A 15,191-nucleotide genomic window follows, 5' to 3' on the forward strand; every position below is an offset into this window, starting at 1 on the left:
TGTACAGTATCTGGAATTTGGGTTGCCAACTTTTTTTAAGCTCCTGTGTTTTAACAGGAACTTAATAAGCAAGAATTACCAGGTGCTCATCTCTATACTGTTAAAAACTTTACCGGTTGATTTTTTGGAAGAGCAAGTTACCATTAAATGCACAGGAGCAGGTCTATTCATTTCCCTAATCAGTTGGCAATCTTGGGAGTTCACATTTAGGATTTTCTTTGGCCTTCTAATATATCCCAAGGCGTGGGGGGGAGGGGAGACAGTGACTCAGTTTGATGACCTACAAATAGCACAACTGCAATGCAAAGCACCACCAGACCCCAATAGGCTGTGGCTCAGCATGGTCCATCTCATCCACTCCTCTCTTATTCCAAATTTCTCAGCTCTGAGCAATAGTCCTGCTTGGGAGAGGCTTCCTTTAACTACCACATCCTTTAACTACCACATCTCCCCATTCTAGGTCTACTCACACCGGCTGTCGGCAGAGAAATACAGGCAAGCTGTCTGACAGTGACACCAGTATGAGGAAGTCACACAGTAAGTGCCTGGTTGTGGCCTAAGCTCCTAGCCCCCCATAGTTCCCTTATTGTTTATTTATTGGTAGTACATTTATATTCCACCTTTTGTCCAAAGAGCTCTAGGTGGTGCACACTCTTCGCCCATTTTATTCCCACAACCACCCTGTGAGACGGGTTAGGCTGAGTCACAGTGACTGGTCACCCAATGGGCTTCATGGCTGCGTAGGGATTTGAAGCGTGGTCTTCCAAGTCCTAGTCCAGCACTCTAACTACTACATCAGATGGGCTACATGTTATGGGGGAGCCATTAAAGCAGAAGAAGAGGGTGCAGTAGAGGCTTTTAAGAGATGTTATCTTATTTGCAGGCAGGCAAAAGCACCTTGTGGACAATTCAGAGCAGGGCTCCAGGAAGGGTATGGACTGGAAGCAGGGGAAGGGAAGAGTCTTGAAGTCCGGATAAAGATTGCGGAGGACTGCATTTGGTCCCCAGTTTTGAGGTTTGCCCACCTCTGAAGGGATGTGGGGCCATCAATGGTTAATAACCACTACAACAGTGACCTGCAACACAATTTTGCCAAGGTGTGGCGTGCTCCTCTTCAGGGTTCCAGCCAGCTAGCCATGTTCTTTTCCAGTATTCTCCATTCGACCCATCCTGTTTCTCTTTCTGTTTTCTAGTTTCCGTTCCCCCAACAGTCAATGAGAATTCCTTGCCCACTGTTATTGGGTTATTTTGGATTCCTCCCCACCTCCCATTTAAGATTTCCCCTGTAAAGTTTTTTTGTACTTCTATCAAGGTTCCCTCAACCCAAACCTATTGACATGCATGGATTGGTACTGTTCTGGCTGTGGAAGGACCAGCACTTGCCTGGGAATTCAGGAAACAGAGGAAATGGCAGCTAAACTGAACTTCCATGTTCAGAGTCAATATATCTCCAAGTACCAGGTGTTATGAGCAGAAAAACAGGGTGAGCCGTCACCTTCAGGTCCCTTCTTACAGCCATCCAGAAGCATTTCACAGTTGCTATTGGAAGCGGAATGCTGGACTCAGTCTGATCCAGCAAGGCCATTATTCTGAAATAACCTCTCGCTGATTAGTTGAGTCTTATTGATATGGCTTATTAAGGCAGCTTCCCATCTGTTTTTGTTGTTGCTTCCACAGCAAATTAACACCAATTTGCACAGAAAGCTATGGTGGGCGGCAGCACATTGAACGGCAAAAGGGCCGTGCATATAAGTGCCTCTCCTAAACCAGTTCCATTGCAGCTCTTTGTAAACACGCTCAGCACCTCAATGGGAGAGTTTCCTGGCGCAGAGACTGAGAGATTGCAGAAGAAACCTCACCCACCCACTCAAAATCAATTGGGTATAGAGCACACTTGAGTGGAAGGACAGTCACAATTTCTGTTTCTTTCCAAGAGGGCTCCCAGGCCATGTGCAGCCATGAAAAGTAGAGCAGAGCATTCACCACACCAACCTCAACATCCTCCTCCCCTCCAAGGCCCAGCTCCTGCCCCTATCCTGTCAGTTCAAAACAATCCCTCCCACATGCAGACATATACACCCTGCAATTTAGCTTTCGTAGGATAGCCTTGCAAGTGTTGATTCCCAGGCAATCGCACTGCATCCTGTCCATATGTTACAGCAGCCAATTAGCATGCATGCTTGTTCTGGAAATCCATGAGATATAAAGTTTGGAGACCAGACTGAAACCTATGGTTTAAACTGGCCTTTCTGCTTGGTGATATAAAACGACAATTCAAATCCAAGACATAAAACCATCACCTTGATTTACATCAGTCTATTTACCTTGTTTTGTTTGCGCAGAATCGGGGTTAAGTTGTCAAAGGTTGGGTATACATATTTCAAGGGAACATGATAAAATTTCATTCTGCTTTCCACCAAGTTGTTCTTGTGTGTGCTACTTTTGGTTCACTCTCTTGAGGGGTATTCACACGCAGGCACACCTCTCAGAAGCTCTTTGTTTTAAGATGCTACAGCTGAAGCAAAATTTGTGCTTCCAACACCCTTTCAACACCCTGTCATATTCAAGATCAGCATGAATGTGGACAGCTGTTGGGGGTCATGAATAAAAATGCTGGTATTTTTCACATGCATAGTTGAAGAGGTTGCTTTGTGCCTACCCTCCTTTCACTATTTGTTCACACCTACACACACATACCTACCCCTTCTCTTTCCAGGAGGCAAGATTTCGTTTACCTCCACTAAGACCCAGAGAGGCACAGGCATGCACTCGTGTTAGGGAAAGCAGCCCTATACTATGGAAAGCAACAATGGATTAGGGGCAGGAGAAGCAGGATCAGACAGACAGAAAGCAAGCAAGCTAAGTTTAAGGAGCAAGACTTAGATTCACTGCAAGCAGCAATCCAAGACTGGAAAAGTTGTGAGATGCAATCAAGTAGTTCTAAACAGCACCTGTGGATCTGCTGGTTAGCAGCCTCTTCCTCCTAGTATATGTATAATGCTTGAGCATGTGCTGTACAATTCCTCTGTTATGCTGGCCTCTCCATCCCCACTCCACCCCCACTTACTGTATCTCTCAATATCCAAAGTTAGATTGCAAGCTCTTTGGGGACAGGGGCCTATTTTCATCACTAGCAGGGCTGTTCAAGTAGTCTTGGTCTCTGAACCTGCCCTCACCCCCAGAACCTACTTAATGCAGTCTCACATATAAGCCAACAAAAGTCACTAGCCTACAGATATTTGAGAGCTACACTGCCTAGACACGTAATCATTGATAGCAGGGGGAAAGAAAACTTCTACAAAGCTACCTTATTATTAAGTCAGATCGTTGGTGCATCTAACAGCATTGTCTACACAGAATGGCAGTTGTTTTCTCAGACCTCAGCCCTGCTGCATAAGATCCTTTTAATTGGCAACGCTGAGGATTGAACCTGGGATTTTCTGCATGCAAAACATGTGCTCAACCACTGAACCACAGGCTCTCTCTCTCTAAAGCAGCTTTCTCCAACCTGATGCCCTCTAGATGCTTTGGACTACAACTCCCATCAGCCCCAGCCAGCTTCCCTGCCTACTGGTGTTTTGTACTCACCAGAGGCAAGCAGGCACCTCACTATTTACAAGGTAACCCTAACACAGAAACACACACTGATCCAGATAGCTTCTTGGAAATTTGCCACAATAGTTTCTTAAAGGGAAAATGCTGTGTATGCTAATTCTCCCAAATACACACACACCCCTACACAACTACTCCACAAATTTAAAAGCTCCTGCAACCACCCTCTCCAAACAAGCTTTGGGGGTGGGGGTGGGGGTAGGAATGCTATAGAATGTGTGAATTCTATCGGAGCATCATGAATGATGAACCCTTTCCCCTTTCTGGATGACAATCAAGGTTCTCACAAATTCTTTCATCAGGTTTAGAGTGGTTTCCTTCAGTGAGTTCCCGTCAATCAGACCAAACTTTCAATCCTGGGAGTTTGCTCCTAGCACACATCCAATATCTGTGGTTTAGCATTCCCAGGCATCAGGAAAGTTTAACATTAGAATCTGTGTGTGTGTGTGTGTGTGTGTGTGTGTGTGTGTACACGTACATAGCACCACCACCCCAAACATCAATAACAATTGAGAGCTGGTGTGGTGCAGAAACTAAAAGTCTGAGTTAGAGACCAAGAAGTTTCCAGTGTGAATCTCCCTTCTGTCATTATCGTACTACATGACCTTCCAGTGTTTCTCAAGCATAGGTCCCTGTTGGACTACAATTCCCATCATCCAGCTAGCTAGGGATGATGGCAGTTGTTGTCCAACAAAAGCTGGGGACCCCAGTTTGAGAAACAAGCAAAGGGATGGCCCTGCCACACAGAAGCACGAAGAGACTTGCTTCAGGTGGCTTGGTGGGGTGAGTGAGTAGAGAAAAAGGAAGGCAGGAACTGTGTCTGAACAGTGCAACAAGACTTTGTAAAATACTGCCCATGCGGGGGAGATGGGCATTTGGAGTCAACCTCCAACAGCAAAATGCTTTTGCCTGGTACTGCATGGGGATCATAAAACTGACCTACCATACAGGATTGTTGTAAGGATTCTAAACAATATAATGTACACGAAGTGCTTATGGCTGTATTCACTATACATTTAAAGGCCCATGGCTCCCCCCCCCCAAAAAAAAAATCCTGGGAAGTGTAACCCACACCTCTCAGCAACCTACAATTCCCAGCACCCTTAACAAATTACAGATGCCAGGATTCTTTGGGGTAAGTAATATGCAGGTGTGTACACATTTTTAAAAGTGACATGAATTGTAATTAATTGATGCCCCAGTCCCTAGCCTTGTTGCAACCCACCAGCACCCACTTGAGTGCAACACTCTAACCTGCAACTTCCCTCAGAGGAAACTAGTTCCTTTCCATGTGAGCCCTCATCCAGGTCCCAACCAGGAGAAGAAAGGTTTGGTAGGTAAATAAACTTACCAATTTACTTTTTTTTCCCTAGCCCTACTCCTGGGGGTGGGCTAGGGGGTTCATAACAGTTTGAGAAAGAGAAAGGAAGTGGGTGAAGCATCTCCCACCCTGCAGTGCCAACCTAGCATTGCTCCATTTCCCCACCTTGGGCTGCTGCTGTTGAAGACAGAGAAGCAGGTTGGGGTGAAGCAGTCACCCTAGAGGACAAGAAGTTTGCTGAGCAGTAGCATACAGGAGGATATTATGCTACACATGTTCAAACTCCCACCCACTTCTATGCCCTGATGTTGTCATCTTATCTTTCTGGCCTGGCTCCAGTGTCTTTAATGACAACTAGTAACAAAGACACAATAAAGCAAGTCAATTCACACCACTCTCCTTTCCAAGCTGGGAAAAGCTTCACTGAGATTAATGTCTATGTTTCCAGTTGCTGTTCAAAGCATACAAGCAGGGTCAAAAAACTGGATCACACGTGCATGTTGTTCCCTTGATGGCACTGTACCCTATGGCTTGGCATGGGAACGTGTGAACCAACTCCACTGAAAAGCACTGTGTTGGATGAGATACATGTGAACATGAATCTTCTATCTGCTGTGACTCATGCATGCACATATACACAAGCCACAGTCATAAAATGAGAAAAATGCATGTGTAAATGGTTCTGGGGGGAAATCAGGCAATCCTATTATCCACCACACAACAGCCACAGAAAAAAAGTTGCAACAGGCCAGAACCACCAGGAAGTGACAGTCTTCCTTATCTCATTGCGCCCCTTGCCACCCATCAGCCATAGATCTCTCTGTTTCCCCTAGGGCCAGGAGCAGCTCAGTGGTAGGACACATACTTGGTTCAATCCTCAGTTTCTCCAGTAGAAGCATCCCATGCAGGTGGGCTGAGAAAGACCAGTGATGTGGAACTTGTGGCCCTCCAGCTATTGCTGTCTCCCAGCTCCCATAAGTCTCAACCACTAAGGCCAGTGATTATAGGAGCTGGAATCCAACAGCATCTGGAGGACCACATGTTCCCATTCGTACTGGAACATGAAATCTTGGATGACTGCTACCAGCACAGAGAGCATTTAGATTAGATGGACCAACAGGCTGACTCTGTCCAATACAGTTTTGTACCTTGATCTGAACCATTATCAGCAAGAATGCACAGTGTCATTTCAACACTAGTTTGCTGCCAAGCACCATCCATTGGCCACTGATCTCTACATCTTCCATAAAGCTATGAATACAATCCTTCTCCCCACCCCTCCTGTCCCATACTTCCAGGAACTGCATCAACCAACCACTAGAGCAGGGATGTGGCCCTCCAAAGGTTTGATGGACTCCCATTCCCATCAGCCCCAGCAAGCATGGTCAGAGGTAAGGGATAATGGGAGTTACAGTCCATAAACATTTGGAGGGCCACAGGTCCCCCAACCCTGCACTAGAGAAAGTAGAAACCTTATCAGGCATTACATCCTTAAGCCTTACACTCTTCAAAACCCGAAAAGCCCATTGGCCACAAGAATAGCAGACAAACCTGCTTCAGTTCAAGACAGCTGGGTCACCAAGATATATCAGCCAGGGTCTCCAACAGAGATACCCAATTTTCACTTCTTGGGTTGTCCCCATTGTTTCCACTAATGCCAAAAGGAAAACAAAACTCTTGTTTGTACTCACAGTTGTGAAGTTCTTCTCGCCACACTCCTGCCCCCGGAACTTGCAGTATAACAACATCTCCTTCATGTCATGGCCCACACGTCCCATGAACTCACTCATGCTGAAGACTTTGGCTCGGTGATGCTGGAAGTTGGCCTTCTCTCGCAAGATGGCCAGGACTGCTGGGTCAGCGAGATGAGGGTGAAGGACCTGGAGATTGACATCCAACAAGGCCAATAGGTCGCCAGCATGGTACAGGTCATTGGTAGTGAGGCGGGAGAAGCGGAACCCGTTGAGGTTGCAGATGGTAACAGCTGGGAAGACCAGGCTGTGGGCAACGACCTCATCCACTCTGGTGACATGCTGGTAGGAGAAGTAGTAGACCAGCCGCTCGGAGCTCTCCACCAGGAGGAGGCCCAGGGAAGCCACAAACACTAGAGCCCACAGGGCCCGCCGCACAGTCATAGGTCCATAGACAAAGATGTGGCGGATTCCATGGAGGGTTGAGGTGTTGGCAAAGATCTGGAGGCTGGAGGGCTGGAGGCTCCCCAGGCTTCCCTCGCTGGTGCTCTCCTTTAAATCCATGGAGAAAGGATTGGTCATGAAGGTGCCACTTCCCTCCTCTGACTGCAGCCAGTTTCTCGTGCGCTCCAGCTTTCCCTCATGGGGTGAAAGAGGCAACAGAAGCAGCCAGCAAGCAGGGCAGCTGCATGTGAGTGTTTGGGTGGCAGTGGGGAAGGTGCTTGCTGCGTGCTCTCCCCAGCAGCCTGGCAGGGACAGTGTGTGTGGGGAGGGGGGGTAAAATGTTTATTTAAAATCCATTGCAACTCTACCGCTTGATTTCCTCGCTGCGATAAGGAGGGCTGGTTTTATTTAGGGAGACACCAAGGTGATGTGGAAGAGATGTGGGTGGGAAGGCAAGGAGCAGCCAATGGAAACAAAGCCCTCCCCCTTCCCTTTCTCTCTCTCTCTCTCTCTCACACACACACACACAGAGCTAGTGATGAGATTACCAGTGTGTGAGAGTGTGTGTGTGTGTGTGTGTGTGTGTGGTGTGTGCGCATTTAAAGGGGAGCAGTCCAAGCTGCTTGCAACCCATCCGCTAAATAAGTCCGAGCTGCTTGCAACCTATCAGCTAATGTTTTATGTGGAAAGATGCTGCTGCCTGCCTCTGGAGCCAACACACTGCAGAACAGAGCAAGGTTCTTGAAGGAGCGGGAGGACTAATACCACCACCGCCCCCACTCCCTGCTGATGATTTTCCGGGCTGCTGGATTCCAGCATCCATCTCCTCTCTTCCCTTCTCAGGCTGCGTCCCCTACCCATGTCTTTTAGTCTGGGAGCTCCTCAGAGATGAAGCCAAGAGGACGACAGACAAAACTCGCAGGACAAAGGGCTGAACATGACCAGGCCTTCGTGTCATAGCAGAGCATCTGGGGAAGATTTGACAGCTGTACCCCCAGTAGTTGCTGGTGCAATGAAGGAAAAACAGCCAGGGCTGAGCTCCAATGATGCCTGCCAAGAAGGATTCGCCGGAGAACGCACTGGCCGCAGCAAATAAGTTTGCCTCTTTTTTTGCCCTTTAATGTTTGCCATCTGTCTTGACAGGGTACCATCGGCTCCATGAACCACCACACTTCCCTCCTTCCTCATCTGATCCCAGGCTGACAAACTGCAGGAAAGAAGAGTTTATCATCAGGGTATGTTACAATGCCAGCCACACTGATTCTAATTTCTTATAAAGCTAATTCTATGTTACAGGGAAAAGGAGTAAGTGTCCAGAATTTAATGAAAGCTAAGCCACATTTTTGTCAGTGTCTTAAAACTCAGAGATAGACAAGTAAATGGCAACAGCGTCTTAAATGTGTTTATCAGTATACACTTGTGTGTGTTCGTGCGTGCATGTGCGGGGAGGGGGAGAAAGAGATTTACCACATTAATTAGAGACTGAGAGCATCCGTATGTGAATGCCAATATTTGGCAACCTTCACTGTAATATGTGTACACACACTGTTTTAGCCAAAGTTAAGCACTTTAGGGCTGCAGTCTTCAGTGCACATACCTTCAAGTAAGTCCCATTGAATTAATTGGTACTTCTGAGCAGAAATCCTTAGGATTTCTCTGTAAGCAGATGAACTAGGGAGCAAGTCCCACTGAATACAGTGAGGGTTAACGTCTGAGAAAACATGCATAGGATTGTGCTGTTATTCCCATTCATTTCAATGGGAGGATTAGGCACATAATTAAGCCTTGCCTATAGGAATGAATGAGACGTCAAAATGCTTAGCTTTAACTGGATCGTGCTCATGAAATATTGCAAAAAAGAGAGGGAAAAAAGAGAGAAACGTTTACTTTTCTGTCATATTTGTACCCCAGACTTAATCCAAGGACCTCAAGTCAGCATATGTGGGGTTCTTCTACAACCACAACAATCACGTGAGGTAGGTTTTAGGATGTCAGAAGGTGACTAGCCCTAGGTCAATCCTGTGAGCTTTGTGGCTGAACAGGGATTTGAACCTAGGACTTTTCCGCTCAAAGCCTAACACTTGATTCACTACACCATGGCTGCAATCCTAACCATGCTACTTGGAAGTAAGTCTCATTGAGGTCAATGGGACCTGTTTCTAGGTAAGTGGGGTTAGGATTGCAGCCTTGCTCCTCTATGAAAATGCAGAATAAGCACATGTGGGTGAGTGAATATATTTTAAATGAGTGTCTAGTTATGTGGACAAAAGAACTACTTCCAACCTCCACAGTCAGTGGCAGTTTAACTCATTATTACTTATCTGCTGCAGATACTGATACCTATTTTCAACTTTCCCTCCACCCTCTCAGCTTCGCAAAACATTTATCAATTTTTACAATTCCTTGCAGAAGTATTTTATCAAGCACTTTTATTTTCTCTGATTTTATATCACGCACTTGAACATGCACATACAAATTTCATAGCAGCGTATAAAGGGGTCACATGAGCAGATTTTACATGTCTTGTAGTCCACTTTTATGCATGTCAACCTGAAAATAAATTTCACTTAGATAATGTGGCTTGTTTATTTATTTATTTATTCATTGAATTTATATATCGACCTATAGCCGGATGTCTCAGGGCGGTTCACAGAACGAAATCGGTTATTGGCTTAGTCCCAAGTGTGCACAGGATACCAACTTTAAATTTTGAAAAAGCACCAGCAGGACACACCATGGGGTGGGGAAGTGAAAAAATAATTATCTGAGGGCTATAATGCTTACATGCATGCATACCGAAACAAAACATATTCAGGGTTGCACCAGATGTGGAAGAAGATTCAGAGCAAGAAGCCAAAGTATGACCATTGGTATTCCCACAATTTTTATTTTTATTTTATTGTGAGCACAGGAGGAACAAGATTTACCACCACAGCAGGTAAGTCTGTGTGTTCCAGTAGTGGCTGGCACCTGTTAGGGCTGATAGGGTGGAAGGGAGGGAGCCCAGCAGCAGGTGGCACCAGAGCAAATGACAGGCAGAGCCAACTAATTCTAGCTTTGCCTCCATCCTCTTCCCTGCTGAGTTTTACAAGATAAACGAGAGGAAGCTGGCACAACCAATGCCACCCCCTGCACTGAATATTAGTAAGAAGGCAGGCAGGTGGGTGCTGGCTGACAATGGTGGAGCAGTGCCCCATTCACCCAGATGCACCAACTACCATTGCCAGTGTGTACCTGGTCTCCAGCAAGCAGACGACCAGTTGAATGTTCCTCTTCTGCTCCCTCCCCCTCCCCACCACTGCATTTTGCCTGAATGGCAGCAGAGATGAATCAGCTGGCAAGAGATGCGCATGTGTTCCTTTGCTACCCTAACAGCTAATACTTAGAGGGCCATTAGCTTACCAAGAGGCTGGCCTGGCTATTCCAACAACTGAATCCTCCATTAGATCTTAAGTCTTGCTGGATCCAGGAATTACAACAAGATTGCTTCTGCTAACAGCCTGCATAGGTGCTGCTTCTGGCCGTATTCAGTAACCCTTGCTTTCTAGGGCTCAGTTTATGCAAGAAAAGTCAAATGAAACAAAAAAAGCAAGGGGGACCTAGAAAATCCTGCCCCCTCCCCTTCATTGGCTAATGCATTGGGGAAGCATGGTCTTCACTTCTTCTTACACCTAACAATCATGCCACTATTGTTGCTTTAATTGGCAGAAATTGTTCCTAGAAAAGTAGAGGGCTTGAATTCTCGCTCGATAATATTTGGTCTTATTTCTTTATTCATTACTACTTGTATATATGATGTGATTATCATAATTATTATATATTATCTTTAATAAAATATTCTGTGTTAAAAATGCTTTTTCAAAAAGAACAGCGCTCACATAATGTTAAGGAAAAGAAAAGGTTACGGAGAGGCTTACTAGAAATGGAATTCACAAGCCTCAGTCTCTCCAATCTTAGCCAAATCACGAAGCCTCCTGCAACCTCCACCTCCCTTAATTCATAGAATCATAGAATCATAGAGTTGGAATAGACCACAAGGGCCATCGAGTCCAACCCCCTGCCAAGCAGGAAACACCATCAGAGCACTCCTGACATATGGTTGTCAAGCCTCTGCTTAAAGACCTCCAAAGAAGGAGACTCCACCACACTCCTTGGCAGCAAATTCCACTGTCGAACAGCTCTTACTGTCAGCAAGTTCTTCCTAATGTTTAGGTGGAATCGTCTTTCTTGTAGTTTGGATCCATTGCTCCGTGTCAAACATTAAGACTCCGTGTCAAACATTAAGACTAGGAGCTGCAAGTCTCTAGTTCATATCTCATCCCAACTAGGCTGCTGCTACCTCCCATACCTGACATCTATAACATAGAGGAAATAACCACTCTAGCCTCCTTAACAAGACATTGCAAGGCTGTGACACTCTATACCTTTAAAGCACATTTGAGTTCAGCACACACACCCCTCAAATAATTCTGGGCACAGTAGTTTGCTAAGGGTTGCTGGGAATTGTAACTGTAAGAGGTAAACTACAAGGACCAGATATATTTTTTTTGAGGGAAATAAATGTGCATCTTTCTCATAGCAGACCTTGTGAGGATAAGCAGCTTTTGAAATTAAAATCAAAAATTGGTAATCTGGGCCCAGTGTAGGGCAGTCAAATGTAAATGAACAACAAAGAGATAAAGTCAGAGGAAAAAATTAATAAATATATCAGCAAACAGTAGAAACAAAAACAGGCAAATATGATAGGCAAATCCTCCGATAATTATAGGACAAGTTTTCCAGGACTAAAACGCATTTCATACTTTTTTTCAATCAACTGAAAATACATATGAATAGCAACTGAAGACTCCTTGGTGTCTCAGTTTTCTTGCAGATTTTCTCTTCATTCAGGAGAGCACCAATATACTATAAACTTTGAAAACAGCTTCACCAACTATATGAAGTAGAATATATAATGCAAGACCACCACATATAATATACTGTAGTTAAAGATGCCTGTTGATTTCTGTTAGGTGCTACCATGCATCTGAATACAAACACCAGAGTAGTAATTTTGAATTAATGCAATATAGAAAATTAGAACATACAGTCATGGGAAAAAGAAAGTGCACCCTATTTGAATTCTGTGGTTTTACATATCAGGACAGCAATCATTTGTTCCTTAAAAGGCATAACGAATTAGCATTTAATTTTTCACACATGGCTTTTCCATTTTGGCTTTATTTCTGTTAAATAAATCACAACACAGTGTAATATGCCATGCCTCATTGTTCACCTGAGATTGTATTTACCTAATTTTAAGACCTGCTACAGAACAGAGGGTTGTTATCATGTCTTCATATGTAAAACCACAGAATTCTAAGATGGTGCACTTTCTTTTTCCCCATGACTGTATGAAATTACATTACGGCAAAAAAAAAATAAAAAAATAACCGAAAAAAACCCACACCTCACATGCTTACCTTCAAAGATGAAATCTAAAGCTGTGGCACATTTTCTTTCCTCAACGTAAGTGAAGGCATAAACAGTACTCACTTCAAAAACCCCAAACTGAGGCCTTCTATGGGAGTGAAATTATCTACTCATGAGTTATCACAGCTTAACAGGTGACTCCTCAACTTTAATGAGGAACTAGCCTTAAAATACAATTAAAGAAACACGTGTGATAACCTGCCTAACAAGGTCCTAGTAGCAGCTACTGTTATGGTCTTCGGTCGTGCCTGAACCCACCTACACAATTCCCAGAGTAGCTGAATAATCAATCCCTCTTGTCAGGAAACTTTGGGAATTGACACTTGAGGAGAACATTCCTAAAAACTATCAGCACCCTTAGCAAACTACAGTTCCCAGGATTCTTTAGAGAAAGTCATGCCTGATTAAAGCGGCATGTTTCTGCTTTAAATATATTGCAAAGATGGGGCCTGAGGCCTTCCTGCAATCTGAGGCACAAGAGGCAAGGCCTTTTTCCTCAGAGGCACTAGAGAAATTTACCTGTTGCTCGCATTCCAAAAAGGCAGTTAAAACCTCTTTCTTTCAGAAGGTTTTTTTTTTAAATGGGATTTGCTGCCACTGCTCTGAAATGTTTTATAATTCTTCCAGAGCCTCAGTTTTAGTTTGACTTGGACCTTTCGGGATAAAGTGTTTTAATTTCTGCCTGTCACTGTAACGCAAAATCCCGCCTTCGGCATTTTTTACAAGAAGTCAGGATACAAATGCTGTGAATAAACAGACAAGCAAACAGACGGTAATGAAGAGATTATACTTCAGAAGCTACATGAAAGAACATATATCTTGTTCTGGAAGCCTGGAGCCAGTGGCCACAATCTGACACCCACACAATAAATGCCCTCCCTTCACAGGCCTGGTTTACATCACTAGGAATTATGCTTGGGGAAATAAATAGGAAATTCAAGTGCGGGGAGAGTGGAGGGTTGCTACTGCAGAACGTGATCACAAGATGGCGGCAAAGAATTAAAATTGGGAAATACATATGCCTTTGCGAAATGTCTGGGGCCTGTGTTTATTAGTTTAAACGTGAAGTCTGGGTAGTGACCAGTTGCTATGCTGGAGGAGGAGAAATGGCGAACAAAGTGTCCAGTTGCCTAAAAGCTCTGACTGGTTGAGAGACAAAGAAGCTAAAGGTATTAATTTACAGGACAGAGGGGAGGGGAGAAATTTAGTTGACTAGCCTTGTTAGAATTCAGTTGGGCAGGTTTCCTCCCCTTCAATACAGACTTTAAATCCCTGAAGCAAGAGAGCATAGGGCTATACTTAGAGAGGGCTCCTCTACATGGCCCTCACAAATGCTTGTTTGCAACCAGGGAATAATTTCGGCCATGCCATCTTCCCCAGTTTTTATCTTGCATTCGTAATATTCCAACACACAGTTGACATTCAGCCAAAATTTTACGTAGGCCTCTGAATGTTATTCTCTCGATAGGAGCTTCTTCTTTTAGTCGGAATTCACCAAAACTCAGTTCCGGCACCTCTCAGGTGGGCGCCATTGCCATTGTAAGAGAACAAGGGAGGCGTTCGTGGTGTTTTCCGGCACCTCTTTTTCTAGAAAAATAGCACTGCTCTTGATAAATAAATATACTGTGGTACCTCTGGTTACGTACTTAATTCGTTCCGGAGGTCCGTTCTTAACCTGAAACTGTTCTTAACCTGAAGCACCACTTTAGCTAATGGGGCCTCCTGCTGCTGCTGCGCCGCCGGAGCACGATTTCTGTTCTCATCCTGAAGCAAAGTTCTTAACCCGAGGTAATATTTCTGGGTTAGCGGAGTCTGTAACCTGAAGCATATGTAACCTGAAGCGTATGTAACCCGAGGTACCACTGTACAGCTCAAGTGTCAAAAGTCAGGGTAAAGAGGTACGTCTTCAGCATTCTCCATAGGCTATTATAATGAAGGCGACAGGCACATCTCTAATATGAGCACCATTGGTGCCAACTTCCTGGGTTCCCAAGCACCCCCAAAATTCCACATGAAGGGGCTGGGCACCCACAAATTTTGGTGCCAGGGCCTTGCACACTGCATAGCACCCACGGCCCCTGGCACCCATGGTCACGGGGCCAAGTTGGCACTCCTGATGAGCACTTGTGAGTTGGGCCCAGAAACAAAATGGCAACCAGCAAAGCTGTTTTAAAACAGGGGGTATGTGAGATCCAAACAGAACCCTTGCCAGTAATCTGACTGCTGCAATTTGGACCAGTCGAAGTTCCTGAATTGTCATCAAGGGCAGCCCCGCATAGAGCCCATTGCAGCAATCCATTCTGGAAGATACCAGAGCATATCTGGAAGATATTTAGGATGGTTTGGAGGTTAATGTGATGTATATCCTGTATTCAGGGACATGGGTGGTGCTGTGGGTTAAACCACAGAGCCTAGGACTTGCCGATCAGAAGGTCGGCGGTTCAAATCCCTGTGATGGGGTGAGCTCCCGTTGCTTTGTCCCAGCTCCTGCCAACCTAGAAGTTCGAAAGCACGTCAAAGTGCAGGTAGATAAATAGGTACCACTCCAGCGGGAAGGTAAACAGCGTTTCCGTGCGCTGCTCTGGTTCGCCAGAAGCAGCTTAGTCATGCTGGCCACATGACCCGGAAGCTGTACGCGAGATGAGCACCAC

The 15,191-nt window shown here is 45.1% G+C and overlaps 1 protein-coding gene across 3 annotated transcripts in view; it reads right to left on the reverse strand.

The window, feature by feature from the left end:
• The window catches only part of LOC114581749 (acid-sensing ion channel 2), a 393,671-nt gene extending 386,045 nt beyond the window's left edge, over window positions 1-7,626 (reverse strand). For 2 of the 3 annotated variants that reach the window (XR_003703390.2, XR_003703389.2), the window contains exon 1: window positions 6,625-7,626. Coding sequence is in view for 1 of the 3 variants with exons in the window: in XM_028702285.2 (XP_028558118.1) it covers window positions 6,625-7,206 (582 nt within the window). In the remaining 2 variants the exon portion in view is untranslated. The remainder of the gene's footprint in view (window positions 1-6,624) is intronic. The other variant, XM_028702285.2, reaches the window with a different exon arrangement.
• Between the last annotated feature and the right edge of the window lie 7,565 nt (window positions 7,627-15,191).

Source organism: Podarcis muralis, chromosome 13 (assembly GCF_964188315.1).
Source record: "Podarcis muralis chromosome 13, rPodMur119.hap1.1, whole genome shotgun sequence".
NCBI lineage: Eukaryota > Metazoa > Chordata > Lepidosauria > Squamata > Lacertidae > Podarcis > Podarcis muralis.